The sequence below is a fragment of the Vanacampus margaritifer genome, chromosome 7 (genome assembly GCF_051991255.1).
Source record: "Vanacampus margaritifer isolate UIUO_Vmar chromosome 7, RoL_Vmar_1.0, whole genome shotgun sequence".
NCBI classification, from domain to species: Eukaryota; Metazoa; Chordata; class Actinopteri; order Syngnathiformes; family Syngnathidae; genus Vanacampus; species Vanacampus margaritifer.
The window spans coordinates 4,757,124-4,772,850 of NC_135438.1; the positions used below are offsets into that span (position 1 = coordinate 4,757,124).

Here is a 15,727-nt window from a genome sequence, read left to right on the forward strand (position 1 = left end):
GTCTCGAACACCAGTACCTGTCCCCCCTTTTGCTGAGCCCTCCACCCCGATGGCGTGACGGTCATTAATCAGAGGCGGCCCGAGTCGGCACAGATGGATGAGGTGGGATGACGGGGTTGGCGGGCCTCTGGCTGTTAGAGATGTTAGGTGAGATGGTCCGGCGTGTGGGGGTGGAGGGTGGATTTCTTCTCTGGCCAGTGGCGGATGGTCAAGCATCTGCTCATGAGCGATGGTCCTCAAGCAGCATTTCTATGAGAAAGAGATCGTCTTGAGTGCCTCATCATGCAGTCGACCAAAACACGGTGTACTTTTGACTTCAATTCCAAGCCAGTTGTCTTCCCAAAATCTTGTGTTTTAGCGCACGGTGTAATGAGATGCGACATGAGATACAAAGAGGACTTCTACTAGAGGTTGCTCCGTGGCTAATTATTAATTATTCATCTAAGGCGGATTAGACGTGGCCCAGTTTCTCTTGAAGACGTCTGTGAAGCAGCGTTGGTGTGACAGCTCTCTCTCCAGAAGCTCCAGAGGGCCGCGTCCTACAGAAATTGCCAGATAAGGATGACAAAGCCGTGATTCATATATCGCGCTATATGCAAGTTGCTTTTGGGGGGGGAACTATCGAGGGGATCACAGACTTGTAAGGGACCAGAAGTTGAGAGTAAATCAATTCTGTGAGTTGGTGATTAGTTGATGTTTCTCAAAGTGTGGTTCACCAACTGCTGCTGTTCCCCAAGAAAACCCGAGGCCGTCAGTGAGTTACTTATTTATGCTCCTGTACGTATGATGGTTAAGGCGTCCATTTTAAACGGTTGTTTTTGATTGTCACTGCAGGCTGTTTGATATTCTTTAAAAATGTGTATTCGTGGCTGTGCTCTTTATTTATTTTTTTCTACGGATGGGAAAAAATTGCATCAAAGTCCTCCACATTTTACACCGAACCCTTGGAAGTGTATAATCAGATAATTAGATAACGTCATTGTCTCGTGTCCTGGCATTGCGGCATTTCCTTACACAAAGGCGCTGTCCGGAGTCTGTTATGGCTCTAATACTGTCGGAAGGTAGAAAATGGCTGGCTAAACTTGGTTATCTGCATTTAGTGAAATTCCAATTGTATTTTGATTTGATCACATGATCAGAATGTGGGAATGATTTCAGTGTTCTGCACTACCTACGGGGCTTTATGTTTTTATTTGTGCCTGAATGTGAAATTTGCTCTTAAAAGTGGGCTTAAGTGCTCTTGTTTTACTAAAACAGTGTTGCACTGTGTGAAATTGATTCATAGACCAATTAAGATCTTCATTTTGTAACTGTACAGAATGGATTTTACAATATTTTATGCTTTCCTTTCCATAGCGGCCAACCAGAGGGAGGCATTGAAGTCGCCTTTCCACGTCAAGGAAGAACCCAAAACTGAGGAAGCCTCGAGCCCTAGACCAGCCTCCCAATGTCAAATCCCACCAAGCTTCCCCGGAGCATTCTGCCAGGACGGCATAACGGGGTCTGCGGCAGCAACTTCCAAACGCCCTGGGTCCCTCAAACCCAGGGAAAGGAGCCCCCCGGCTGCCAACAGTTTACTGAGTCAAGACATCAACATGAAAGTGGCCTCAGAGTTGCTGATCAAACTTTCAGGTAGGATGAATACACACTTAGTTTGTATGTATTATTTTTTTATTATTATTATTATTTTCCTGGAGAGCTCAGTATTGTTCATTCGGTAATTTTACCGATTTGACATGTCATCATCATTGCTCTCCCTTTTTATTTTTATTTTATTTTTTTTATTTTTTTTTGTATGTGGGTGTTTATGTGTGTGTGTGTGTGTGTGTGTGTATTCATTAGTTCACCTAAAACCTATTTAAAAAATCCCATACCGTTCACCTAAACCAAACACTTCCAGCCAGAGTCGTGAGGCCGTCAGGAGACCCGAGGAAGGACCAAAGAAACACACTTAGTTTGTACATGTCAGGTCAGATACCGCTGTGGCAATTTAAAAATTATTAGCAAGATAGCAATGTTACTGCTATGGACTACCACCATACTATTAAAAATGATGTTCCGGGGAAATGCAAGTGGCCGCCATCTTTGTGGAACAGTGGCAATATGGAGCCGATGTTCACACTGGAGTAATGTGGTAAGCAGCCAACGTAAATGTCTCAATCTATTATGCTTTTATATTTGTATGTATATTTTACAATACCATTCGAAACATCTTAACACATTTTTTCCTAGAAATGCTGTAGTGAAGGTTAGTCATAAACGGCATGTTCCAACTTGCACACAAATTTCGGGTTGCTTTGCCATCGTAGAAATGCAACTCCATCATAAACCCATGGACACCATTTATGTATAATTACTGTAGACTAGGATAGTGCAGTCTGTTGCTCACGTACCTTCAAGCATAATAAAAAAAAAAAATCCAGTGCTTAGCAATGTTAAACGATTAAAATCCTCCTTGACCCGCACGCCAACCCACAGCCAGTATTTTCTGTGTAAATCGGCTCAAAACAACAACATGACCCCCCCTGGTGGAGGTATCTCTTAAACGGTTGCATGCATTTACTGAGAGAATTCTTAGATATGCTTCCAGGTCACGCACTGTTATTGATATTTTTGCCGGGTTCGGCCAAACAGCAAGTTCAATTCTTAGCTGTATTCCGCTGGGCTGAAACACTTTGAAATGCGTACAGTTATGTGTGCTTTTCTTATGTGGTACACTTAACCAAGGGGGACTTTTGGCGCGTTTGTGTAATGTATAAGTTATCTGGATGTTTGCTGCAGGTCCAAGTTTCAATTTCAAGTGACACATATGATGGCTGTTTTTACTATGGCCCGACCAACAGTGGATTTTTTTTTTTGAGGCATTACAGATTTCGATAATTGGTCAAATAAAATTCTGCCACCAGATTAATCACCCCCCTAATTAAAGAAATTACTTCATATAATGAATAACGTCCCTAACTTTTACAACAAATAAATATATAATACATGGAGAACATTCGTTTTACACTATTTTGTACTTAGTATTTGTTTAAAATCGTCCGCTTGCATTTTTGGGGGGGCGGAGTGAATGTCAATATCTAAAAAAAGGGCGATTTTTGCCAATTTTAAAAGAGCTATTATTGGCCGGATTAATTGGTTGGGCCTTTGTTTAACTTTTTACATGAAAGCAACCCACATGTACGGACACTTATTTTATTTAAGTACACTGCTGCTTGAGTAGAGTCAAGTTAAATTAAAAAAAAATTTTAAAAAAATGTGCATGTGGCCAAGGAAAGTCAAGTCATCGTTTATTGAACGGGACAAAAAGTCAAACAAAATTGAAATGAGAACACTCTCAAGGAGCAGACACTCGCACTGAAATAACCAGCCAACCTGACTGACTCCAGCTCTTGATGCCACACCCTTTATAGGCACCCATCAACACAATACTATTATAGTGTGTAGGTGTGTTGCATGGAGTTTGCCCCGGCTGACTTTATTCGTGTTGTTTAAGTACATACATCACTAATCAATATATTTTGATGACCTTAAGCACACATTGATGAGAAATATCCGATCTGTGGTGTTTAAATTCTTAGGCTGTTTGCCGCCACCAATTAGAAAATGAGACGCTGGTTTAACTCAACCAAGACTCTTGCCCCCCCACCCGGTTATAAGGTAATGGTGCAAAGTCATTTTGCCTCCGGACACGGGTGCACCATTGCTAAATCATTCCGCCGCTTCTTGTTTTAGTCCAAAATAAGATGTGAATGCCAGGTGTAGTTGGAGTGTGTTTGTCCACTGCTGCCGAGTGACTCTCAGGCAATTTAAAAATGTCAACCGTGTGCCAACGAGGCCAAGTTCAGCATTGAGTTGATATTCGGAAAACGTTGAAATAAAATACAAACGCTCTCTGGGTGGCATGTTTATAATGAACTCAGTAATAAGCTGTTGCAAGCGGACGACCTTCCTATTCCACAGCTGTGGATTTGCTATTTCCTTTGACGGGATATTTACTTGCACCGCCACTTTGCAGGTACCAAACTGGTGTGTTTAAAATAGGAGTGTTGAATTTTAGAGCTGCTCACTAATGATTGACGGATCAAACTTGTTAATTATTCATTAATTATTGACGAATCAGATTTTTTTTTAGAGGGGACAGTGTGTCGTTACATTTACAATTACAGAAGAAAAAAAAAGAAAAAAAACAATTACAATAAGTGCGAAAGAGGACATTTTGAATACAAAAGCGTGTTTTGAGCGCACATGAACCGTTCCTTGAGAGTCTAAATCACTGTTGGAGAAGAAGCTGTCAAACTAGTGAAGAAGAAGCGGAAAAAATGCAAGTCCCTGCGGTTGCCATGGCAACGGGCGGTTGCGGGAGGGTAGATGGAGAGGATTGTGGAGAGTGACAGCCTTGACAAGACTCTGGACCCTGGAGTGACCCCGGTGTCGGGGGGGGGGGGGGGGGGGAGGGGTGAGGATGAGGATGAGGAAAACGGGGCCGGGGAAAGGTCAGCGCGTTCACAGTCACATGTGATTACAGTCATGAGGTTCAAGGGCGTCCGCACAATCACCTCCTCTCTGTTGTCCACTGCGGAAAGGTCAGCGGCGGAGCAGCCATAACGCAATAAAGATGCACAATATGCAAATGACTTTGAGGGAAGGGGAGGGGTTAGCCTTAGCCTTAGCCTTAGCCAGAACATCTCAATGTGTCTTAGTTGTGTGCAGGAAATCAATGCAGCCCGTGTTGTCATCTTTACAGTGAATCCTACTGGGTTACGTTCCGGACTCACCCGGGATAGTTTTACCCCTCCTACCGGCTTTAAACACATTTCATCCTAAAATACACTTTTCAGAGTATTCCTTAGTAGCTGTTCTCTCGATAACATCCCAAAAAGAAGACTCAGACTTGCTCATGAAGTTCTTGCATGCTTGCCTTAAGCTGTTTATTTGTTACTCCCACTTTATGTTTACTGTAAAACTGACACATGAAATAAAAGCGAATTCATCGTTGTACAGGATTTCTGAACACCAAAATGTTCAACCAAACCGTTAAATAAATATAATAAAAATAATAATAAAAAAAAAATGTTCCAGCTTAATGCTAGCGACACGATTTATTAACAACTAATCGATTGTCAAATGAATCATTATTTTAGTAATCGATTTATTGTTTGAGACTTTTTTTTAATTGAACATTTTCTACATCCTCAAAATTTCAGCCTCTTAACAGTAAATGTTCCCAGATTTCTGTATTCCCCACGAAAGCAGTCTGATTATCTTTGTGTTGAATTAAAATAAGACATTTGCAAACACCTACTTTTACTTTAAACAAAAATAATAATAAAGCAACATTTTGCCTATTTTCTAGCAGATGTTACTGACCAAACCAGGAATTGAATCATCAGCCATTTATATTTGGTCTTTTTCTGCGGAACTGCTACCTAAACACACAAAGCAGCAAAACAAACAGCACGTTCGACATTGCTCATAGCAATATGTTCTCTCTGCATCAATGACTATTACTACAGCTTATTAGGGGACCTTCTCAGATCCTTCTTCCTGTTCTTAAGTACAGTGCTGGTGCTCGGAAATTGTTGGCACGGAAGATGAATTGTGATATAGCAGGTGTTCACTTTACAGGAAATGAACGCAGCCCATGTTGTCATCATTGCTGCACATTGTGCAGTAACATGAATTGCATCATCCCGTTTTTTTTTTTTTTAACTAGGTCACTTCTTCCTCCCTCACATCTCCCAACCCTCCACTCTATCGAGCCTCACTTTCTTATCAAACATCGGATGGTCACGCAACCTCCCACATCTGTTTGTGGGGGGGGAAAAACAGGCTGCCGGTGTCTGGGGGCTAATTATGGCGGGCTAAATAGTCCCCAGCGCCGACGGCTAGAAGCGTGCCAGCAGATGGGCGCTGGTTTTTGCGGGGCAAGACGGGAGGCGGGGGGACCGATGTACGGGGGCGCCCCGGCAGAGTGGCATCAATGCGGGCAACAGCCGTGACGCCCACTCGCCAGCTCGCCGTCGCGGCCATAGGTGTGAAACCACACGATGTGCTCGCTTTGCCGCATAGAAACAGGCCACGCCGTCTTTTGAGGATATTTCACTCATGCTCGCTCGTTAGCCACTGAGGAGTTTGCAGTTAGTGCAAATGACCTGCCAGTACATTCAGGCACATTTTTTTTTCTTAAAGGGAATTTTATTGACTAATATATTGGCTATTATTGATGATTGAATGGTCATACGCAAGTACAATGAATCCCCAAGGTAGGGACTAACCGCCATGTGAAAATCGACAAGTAAATGACGACCACACAAAAAGATTTATAATTGCAGACCCCTGAGGAGGCAGATGAGATCGGTGGACAAGATCGGTTTTCTTTTAAGTGATTGGCCGATCTCCCATGATTAACTCATTGACTCCAAACCATTTTCACTGAAGCAACCCCCTTTGCTCCCGGCTGTTTTACTGGGTCTAGACTGATTTTGCGAGGCCCACCGAATATTGTGTTCTATTGCTATAAAAACATAGAACCTACCAAAAGAAAGCTTAGACTCTCTTCTTTCATCAGGGAAAAAAATGATATTTCTATCTGTTTCCGTTTTGCAGCAATAAGCATTAGAATATAGCTAAGTTTCATCATTATTCACAAACCTGTTCAAAACACTGGGGAAAAGAGGCATGGCCTTAGTTGATCTTTTATACTCTGCTGCCACCTGCTGGCCGTTTTTTTTTTTACCATTGCTTCAAGAGACCTCTTCAGGTCAAAGGGTGCATCGAAGCCTTCTGTATGTTCTAGCATAAAAAGACATAAAAAAAACATAAAATGTGTTTTTGGGACCATGACAATATTTAAAATAGAATGTTTTTTTATACGTTTTTTGGGAGCAAATGAGTTAAGGAAATCAGGGCCTGATTTCGAACAGTTCGATTCAATGCACTCATATCTTTCTAATCACAACCAATTTTCCAATTCAAACAAGTAACATACACACAAACATACTATACAATACACACTCACTCACACACACCACGCAACGCAATGTAATCATCCGTCCATGTCTATTGACAACAATAGCATAATCTGGCGTCATGTAGAAGCTGCGCTTGGCTTTCGGCGGCTGTCCTCACCGTGCCCTCTTCAGTGTGTGGCCGCTTACTGACCCCCCCATACCACTCCGCTTCCCAACCTTCTTTCTGCCTCCTTCTTTATTATCACGGCTGCTGTTTCCCTTTTTTATATATATATATTTTTTTTTTTTGTTGCTTCCACCTTATTTGGCGACTTATGTTCATAGTGGTTTGTCGGCGCCGGGCGCACGCCGGCGCGAGCTGGTTAGCCGGGGATCAATGGTAGCTGCGGCAGATGTGTGTGAAGTCTGCAGGCTCCCACATGACACGCCGTCTCCACACTGCAGCCCTTTGAAGCAGTCTGAACTCTTCACCCCCTGTCTGAGGAGCAGGTTGGAGAGAGTGGAGGAAGGAGATGTGCTTGCGGGGGACGGCGGGGGGGGAGATGCGGAATAACAGAGCAAGGACAGGGGTAGACTCGGATGTACCAAGTAGGGGAGGGGGTTGTCACTTTGAATGGAGCCGTCTCCCCTTGCACTACCCCCAGGTGTTCTTTTTCTGGCACCGTTTGACAATGTTTCCCCTCTCTTTAGCCTCGCGTCGACTCCTACGCCGACGCCGACGCCGACGCCAGGTTCTCGTATCGTTGCGTCAAAAGCGGGTCAATGTGTTTTTGGTTATTAATGCCGTGACTTTATTTACCCCGTCGGTGTGCGTGTGCGCTACATTTGACTGAATTGTTGTTGACGTGGAAAGTCAAGAGTTTATCGCTTAAAAAACACAACAACCTCAAGCGCTTTCTGACTTAGTTTTACTGGAAAGAATGGGTGTTTGTTGTAATTTATTCCTAATATATGTTTAATATATTGCATGGAGCCAGTCAGGCTCACTTTTTAAGTTGTTACCACCTACTACACTTTCACAAACTTTTTTTTTTGCTTTTTTTTCTGGAGAGCTTAGTATTGTTCATTCGGTAATTTTACCGATTTGACATGTCATCATCATTGCTCTCCTTTTTTCTTTTTTGCTTTTTTGTATGTGCCCGTGTGTGTGTATTCATTAGTTCACCTAAAACCTATTAAAAAATCCCATACCGTTCACCTAAACCGAACACATCCAGCCAGAGTCGTGAGGCCGTCAGGAGACCCGAGGAAGAATTTTTTTGTTCTTGATACTTCCTGAAAGCCCTCAACCAAACCAGCCATACCGACTTGTGAAAATTAGAGCCAGCTGATGTAATCAGCTGATATTAGCTCTTTTAAAATCTTAAAATTCTCAATATTGTTTTTTGTCAATTTGAAACTTTTTCCACATAACTACATTACAACATAAAACAAATATGACATTCAAACATTCCACACACATTGGACCTTGTGTATTTACAGTATCTAGCTCAAGCACCACTCAACAGTTCCCTGGCAGAATTACTATATTTAGTGTTTTTTTCCCCCCTCAGTATTTAATCAACGACAAGCCACCATCACACTAGAAAATGTTTGGACTCATTTACAGGTTAAAGCACTGAGAAAAGCATCAAGTGGCTTCAAAATCAAGGACGCCGCAAATGCCACAAATTGTGTCGCATTAATTAAACTCGTTTTTATGCGGAGGATGGTTAGCGGGACCCGACGGGAGCACTTTTCCTGCTTTTTAAAAGCTTCATAACGCGCAGTTGCAGTTAGTTTTGAAATACTCTGAAGGCTTGCAATATTTTACAGCGCACTGCCTAAAAATATTCAAACACTTGCACAAACGGGATTTTAAAAAAGTGATGTTTTATGGCTCTTTAACAGCTGTGCGTGTTATAAAAGCAACGTCAAGTCTCTCACTTGAACATGAAAAAAAAAAAAAACACTTCTATGAACAGTTCCAGGAACTTCCAGTACCTCATAGGTGTCGTTCCTGCAATGAAAAATTTTGCCTAAATGTTTGTGGAGCTCCCAAAAATATTAAAAGTGTCTTTAGCAAAAAGCCACACAAAAAATGCACATAAATAAATAAATAACATTTTCATTTGCACTTTTAATTATTTATTATTGTAGTTCCAGGATTAAAATATTGCCCCAAATGTTCCTGGATATCTCAAAAGTACTTCTTTCTTTTAGTTCTTGATAATTGTAGTTCACACAACAAAAATGTTCCCCAAATGTTCCCAGACCTCTCAAAAGTATCACCCCTTCAAGCAGTGTCTTCTTTTGGCCCCTGTGAATCGTTCCCACAGACCTCGGCGGGAATTTTATTTTATTTTTTTTTTAAAGCTCAGTTGACAGTCCTTCAGTCAGTCCATCGGGTTCTCACTGAGTTGAAGCTGATGGTTTTATTTGACTTTTGAAGAATATTTTTCCAAATTGTGTCACTTTTGGGGTTGGGGGGGGGGGGGGTTCCGCTGTGTACTGAAGCAGTGTGAAGGCGTAAGTGGACTTCTTTTTATGGCAACGAAACATTAGGTCAAGAAAAAGTATCATCGGCGTGGGAGTGAGGCCATATTTTCCCATTTTATGTGGTGACAAGTGGACTTTGGATAGGGGATACGGCGGGTGTTCTCCATCAGATGCCTCCCACCCGCGCCGTGCCATCTCCGGGTAACGCCGGTAAACATGTTTGTGTCGGCGAGGCGTGGGAGTTCAAGTTCACAGCCGTGACATTTAGCGCGTGGTTTTTTCACCCCCCTAGTTGTTAAGGGTGGCGATCCAGTGACGGATGCTCAGGCGTCCCCTGGTTGACCCCCTTACACCCTCTTAAAGCCTGCCAAACAAGCACCGTCCCCCACCCCCACCCCCTCCACAACCACTACATCTCCTAGCCCAATACGACCACCTGATTAAGGGATTAGAGGGGTTTGATGGTTGTCTGTGTCCCCTCTCTTTGTCCTGCCCTCAATCAAACTGACACCTGGACTTTTATTAACTCCCCCAAGGGTTTTTTTTGTGCCTTTGTTTGTTTGATATCAGTATAAAAAAAAAAAATTTTTTTTTTAATGATTTGGTTCATAGCTGCCCTGCGATTGGCTGGCAACATGTTCCTGCCTACTACCCGAAGACAGCTGGGATAGGCTCCAGCACGCCCGTGACCCTTGTGACGAAAAGCAGTTCAGATAATGGGTGGATGGATGGATGATTTATAGCTTTGGAGGACAGATTGATTAACTTTGTATCATGGGTCATTTCAGTTTCTCGGAATTTAAAACGATTAAATGGCAATTTATAAGGGTGACTAAAACTAATTAGAAATGGGCAAAATCATTTTTGCCTCGTAGAAGTTCAGAGATTTTGATGTCACCGCGGACCAGGAAAACCTACAATTCAGTGGTTTAAAAAAAAAAAATTCCACTGAAAATGTTCATTCAAATTAAATTTGAATATATGGAGATTTTGATCTTTATTGTAAAGAAAAATGGTTTCCTAAGTTTGCAGTTGAGAGAGTTTGCAGAAATATATCATTACTGACCAGGAAACTTTTACAAGTCAGTGGTTCCTTTTTTATCCCAAAATAACCATTTTCATTGAAACAATTGGAAATTCATCGGCATTACCGATACATAGAAAAAGATGGAAATGTACGGTCAACCAACAATCTCTGTTTTGGCATTACAAAAAGTAATATCTGAAAGGCAATAGACATCTTGCAATGGTAATAGCATTCAGTACAAAAAGTAATGTATTTAAGTCAATTGACATTTTGTACTTTGACAGATAATTTGCACTTTCTGGTCCCAAAACTAGTTTACTCTATCTACAGTTACTTTCCACTTTTGCAAAAATACATCTATTGACAAAGGACACTCGTTTTTATACAAAATTCCACTTAAAGTACTATAAGTCTGTTGACCAAGGACGTTCCGTTTTGTACCCAATGCTGCTGAAAATAAAAATGCGAAGACCTGCTATGCATACCTCAAAACCAGCAAAAGGGGACGTAATTAAAAAGCACGGCATGTATTCATTAACACTTTTAACTGTTGTAATCTGTTTGCCACCAAATCCAATTTAGCCCATCAAAATTAATTGCTGTGAAATGTGCAGAAGCTTTTTTGGCCTCGAACCAAATGATCATCGCCATATTCACATATTATTACTCCTGCATAACAAGAGTGTGATTCATCGTAGATATTCCTTTGATAAATATGTGTACGTTGAGCTTTTCTCTCAACACATCAAACCCGCGCCTGCATGAGAATTTCCAGAGGGTGAATGAGCAGAATTAGAGCTTAAAAAGAAGGAAATCCAACGAGCAGTCCAAACAGCCGGGCTTAGCCGTTTAGCGTGGCGCTGTGCGTTTATTGGGGCAAGAGGGCACCGCGAGGTCATGCCCGCCGTCTGATGCGAAGGGGTGGGGTCCGAGGTGTCGGGGGGGTCCGCCCAAGCAAAATAGCCAAACGCTCCACGTGAAAATGTTTATGATAGCCGCGGATTGGCTTCACCGAGCGCAAACGCTGTTGACTCACTGGGCGAGTCCAGTTGAAAAGGTGACATGAAGCAGCCGCGCTAAAAATAGTTAAGCGAGAAGTGGCATCTGTTAGGAATGTCCCCACCGACTGACTCCTCGCTCGCCGAGGTTATATGTGAGTCGGCGGGGACTTGAAACAATTTAAAGACAACTGGCATGCAGGTGGTGTTTTATTCTTAATGCAGATGTTACTTAACTGTAGGTCGAAGATAATCAGTGGACAGCTATTCGAAAGCTGTTTTCTTCCATACGCGTTCATCGTTAACGGCAGTAGACATCTATTGAAAAGCTGTTTCCTTTTGGGTCTTGATGAAACAGAGCGTCAGTCGCTACAGTTGATATTTATTTGATTGCAGTACAGTAGACATTCAAAAGACGTTTTCTTGAAAATCGGTTGCTAGTTTTTGCACTACTCAGACTAAACAAAAAGCAAAGAGAATTACACAGTCTGTATTTTTTTTTTTTAAAGATAGCTTTGCCTTATGAAAATGTCAGCTTAGCTTAATGCTAACAAACATTGCGCAACGCCGTTGACATGCTAACGTTTAGCATCGATAGTCGCGGTTTTAGAAGCAGCGGCTATTTGAACACAAACCGTTTTGTGCTTAAAGCCTAACTAAGAAATGTCTCCTTTCCGCACAGAGAACAACAAAGACGGTCTCTTCCAGAGGGTGAAAGTAAAAGCAGAGCCCATGGAGGTGGACCCGGCCCCCGCCCAAGTCTCGCCGCCCGTCCCCACACCCGCTCCTCCTCCTCACCTGTTGGCTTTCGGCACTTTAGGTGCGCGCGAGAAGACGGAGCCGGCCCTGGAGCCTCTGTCGCGCCCCCAGAAGGACCTCTTCTCCCAGGACATCTCGGTCAAAATGGCCTCCGAGCTCCTCTTCAAATTGTCAGGTGTGTTTTCAACGCGTTTGTCCGACCCCTCAAGCAAGAGCAAGGACGTCAGATGTGTTTGCACGTGTGTGTGTGTGTGTGTATGTGTGTGTGGGCTGTAAAACCTTCCATTTCCATCTTCTGGCGGCGCCGTTGTAAAGTCAAGGACGCGACGTAACACGAGTGACCACATGGCTGACATTGAAGCTTAAATACGCATGAATCTTGAAGAAGTTGCGCATCAGTCACCACCAGTGTTGGGAACGTTACTTTAAATAAGTAATTAGTTATAGTTACTCATTACGTGCTAACAAAAGTAATTGAATTACTTCATAATAAAAGTAACTCGATACTAGACAAAGTAACTATTTTCACAACTTTAAAAAAATGTTTTATATAAATACATTTGGATTTTACTTTCTTTCTTTTTTTCTACAAGGAATTCAAATTATGTCCAGGCTATGTAGGGTGTTTTTATTTATTTTTGTGAATATTTATGCCACACAAATTCCTCACTCCATAATGACAGATACCATATACTGTATGTTCTACCACTGCCATTTACTACAGCAATCATAATAATAATAATAATAATGATAAAATAAATACTGGATATATGTTGATTTGTGGCACATATATCACCTATATGTAATTTGTGGGCAGTCGTAGCACAGACGGTTAAGAGAAATACAATTGTTGGCGCTAATAATTACACTAGGCGTGTGTCGCTATGTGACTTATCTTTATCGCTGGCTGTCATAGTGCTTCTTGAGTTGCGATGTCCTGTAATGGTTCTTGGTGGAACAGAATTGTCCACAAATCGCTCCTCATGTTTTTTTTTGGCAGATCTCTACTGTTATTTTGATCAGTCTTGTCAAAGTTGTCAAAGCCCGAATGAGCTCCAGGCAAGGGACGTGGACTTGCTAAAATGCTAACATCATGTTCATCGTGAAGGAAGACACGTCGTGACCCGCTTCCTGTGGTACCTCCAAAATAAAAGTCACTACGGATTCCAGCTATCAAGACACCTTTATTGTGACGAGATACGACAAAAACAGTGCCTCCAACTCTGCGCAGACATTTTCATGAATGGACTTACCGGAACCTACTGTAAGATTACTTCGAGCTTTGAAACTAATAAATAAATTGTAGCGCAACGCATTTCACGTACAATAACAATAACGGCGTTTCAAATATGGGGAGAATAATTAGTTAGATTAGTCCGTTTACAAAAAAAGAACAGTTACCTAACGCCGTTAGTCTAATTGCCGTTGTTCCCAACACTCCATTGGCATCCCCAAGTCGCATCGTGAAACACACCTTGGAGTCACACACAGGTCTAGCACGTAGCATTGCGTACATACCCACCTTTACACCCGCCACCCCCCACCCCCGCCCCCGCCCCGGGACTGTACAAATGTCCGCTCCAAACCCCTCCTTCTCCTTCTCTCATTCGGTCTCCCTTGACTCGTTTTCAGACATGCCGGCTCAAGCACACTTGGCTGAACACACTTCCCCATCCACCGCCCTCCCTCCCTGCCGCCTTTACATTTCTCCCGTGCCGCATCGCCATGGCAACGTAGAAAGAGACCTCTGTCCTTGGCAAGTGGTGTCACAAAATGGGAGGGGACGCTTGGTAGTAAGGGGAGTAAAGGGCTGGGGGGGTGCCACCTAGGGAGGCCGGGGCATCTCCGGGGCCCGGCAAACTGCGACGACTGTCACAAAGGAGGATCTGGATGCAAAGGGAAATGGTGCAGGGTGGGTGGCGGTTGGGTGCGGGGGTCTTGGTGCAAGGCTGTCACACAATGAGCAATCAATATGAATTACCCGCCGCAGCGGTAAGACCTCAGAGATGCGTCGGTGGCAAGGTCGCCGAGAACGCCGGGGGGACGCTCGGCCGCTTTGGAGATGCTCTTTGTCTCCTTGAAAGTCGCACGTGTGGCTTCTTCTTCTCTTTCTTGGCTGTCGGCAGGATGTTTTCTGTCCTGTTTGAATTAGCATGTAAGAACCTCTGACACATGGAAATCAGGTAAGGCCAGAGATGTTGTTTGGTTGCATCATGGCACAAAGAGAAGGGTTGTAATGAGGTTTTTACAACAATTGAAAATCATTTAAATAAATAATAGTGCCTTGAAGAAGCACGGCCTATAGAGGGAGCTGTGGTCGATTGGTGGTTCGTCTGCATGTGAGAGTTCAGGTTCAAATTCAGATTCCCAATATTTATTGTCACTGTCACAAGGAAACAACAAAACTTCATTTGGAGCATCCATACAGCAGTTTGGGCTTGAGTTGTGGTTTACAGCTTTAAAATAGAACAAACAACGGAAAACACCAATGACATGATAACAGCTAGCATATTTGAACACAAACAGTTGCACAACATGCATAATGGGTGCATAAATACATAAGGGGAATGTCATCTAAAACAAACAATGTGTTTACGTCTTCAACAGTATGCAGTCATAAATTCTTGATCCTCTGCGAGGAGCTGAGAGGTCTACATCCGTCTGTATGTCTTAAAACTGCACCGAGGTAGCCACAAATGTTTTATTTTTGTTTTCCAGAAAAAGTGAGCAAAGCCAACAACCACAAGGACGGCAACATGGTGGGGATTAACAGGTGAGTCGATGACAACAAAGACCATAAAACTGAAAAAATGTGCTTGTTGTCAACATGGCTTTGGTTTCCTCTACATCTTTTTCAGTCCGTTCTTGGACGAGTGCTTTCGACAATCACCCTTCAACTCGCGTTCCAAAAGCTCCTCCCCCGCAGAGGCCAGCTCCTCCACCCGGCCGCCTTTCCACGGTAACACGCACACACATGCATACTCTTTTAGTAGTGAAAAGACAAAGGCATTTCCACCCACATCTCAATTAACTACATTGTGTCAACCTCCAGCTTCCGGCTTAGATCTCAAACGAACCTTTGGGCTCCATGCCCCCCTTGCCCGGGGCGTCCCCCCAGTCTCCTTTACTGTGGCAGCCGGCAGTCCAGAGGTTAATTAGCCTGTGCCAGCTTTACCTGTCCCTCTGCCAGTTAATGGAAATCTGATTGGCTCCTGGGTGTCAAAGAGTGGCCTGAAAGTTAATTCAGCACCCCCACCACACACACGCGCACACATTTTTCCCTTGTGCGTTTGAACCGCTGCTGCTCCCTTTAACTCCACTCCTCTTTTAAGTCGTTATCTGCTCTCCGTGTGAACAAATCCACACCCGCGCTTCCTCGTTCCACTTGTCTTTAGCTCGTGTTTGTAGACACTTTTTATTGTAAATGTTGCATTGTATCTTCAATATTTTCCTGCCGCTACAGAGCTGGATGGTTGGCATCAGTGGAGGAA

General features: G+C 43.1%; 1 protein-coding gene across 4 annotated transcripts in view; it reads left to right on the forward strand.

Annotated features, from left to right (window-relative positions):
- Nucleotides 1-15,727, forward strand: part of znf827 (zinc finger protein 827) — a 69,214-nt gene that overhangs the window by 41,288 nt on the left and 12,199 nt on the right. For all 4 annotated transcript variants that reach the window (XR_013294781.1, XM_077570860.1, XM_077570863.1 and 1 more), the window contains exons 5-8: nt 1,357-1,632; nt 12,160-12,411; nt 14,955-15,009; nt 15,095-15,195. Coding sequence is in view for 3 of the 4 variants with exons in the window: in XM_077570860.1 (XP_077426986.1) it covers nt 1,357-1,632; nt 12,160-12,411; nt 14,955-15,009; nt 15,095-15,195 (684 nt within the window). In the remaining variant the exon portion in view is untranslated. The remainder of the gene's footprint in view (nt 1-1,356; nt 1,633-12,159; nt 12,412-14,954; nt 15,010-15,094; nt 15,196-15,727) is intronic.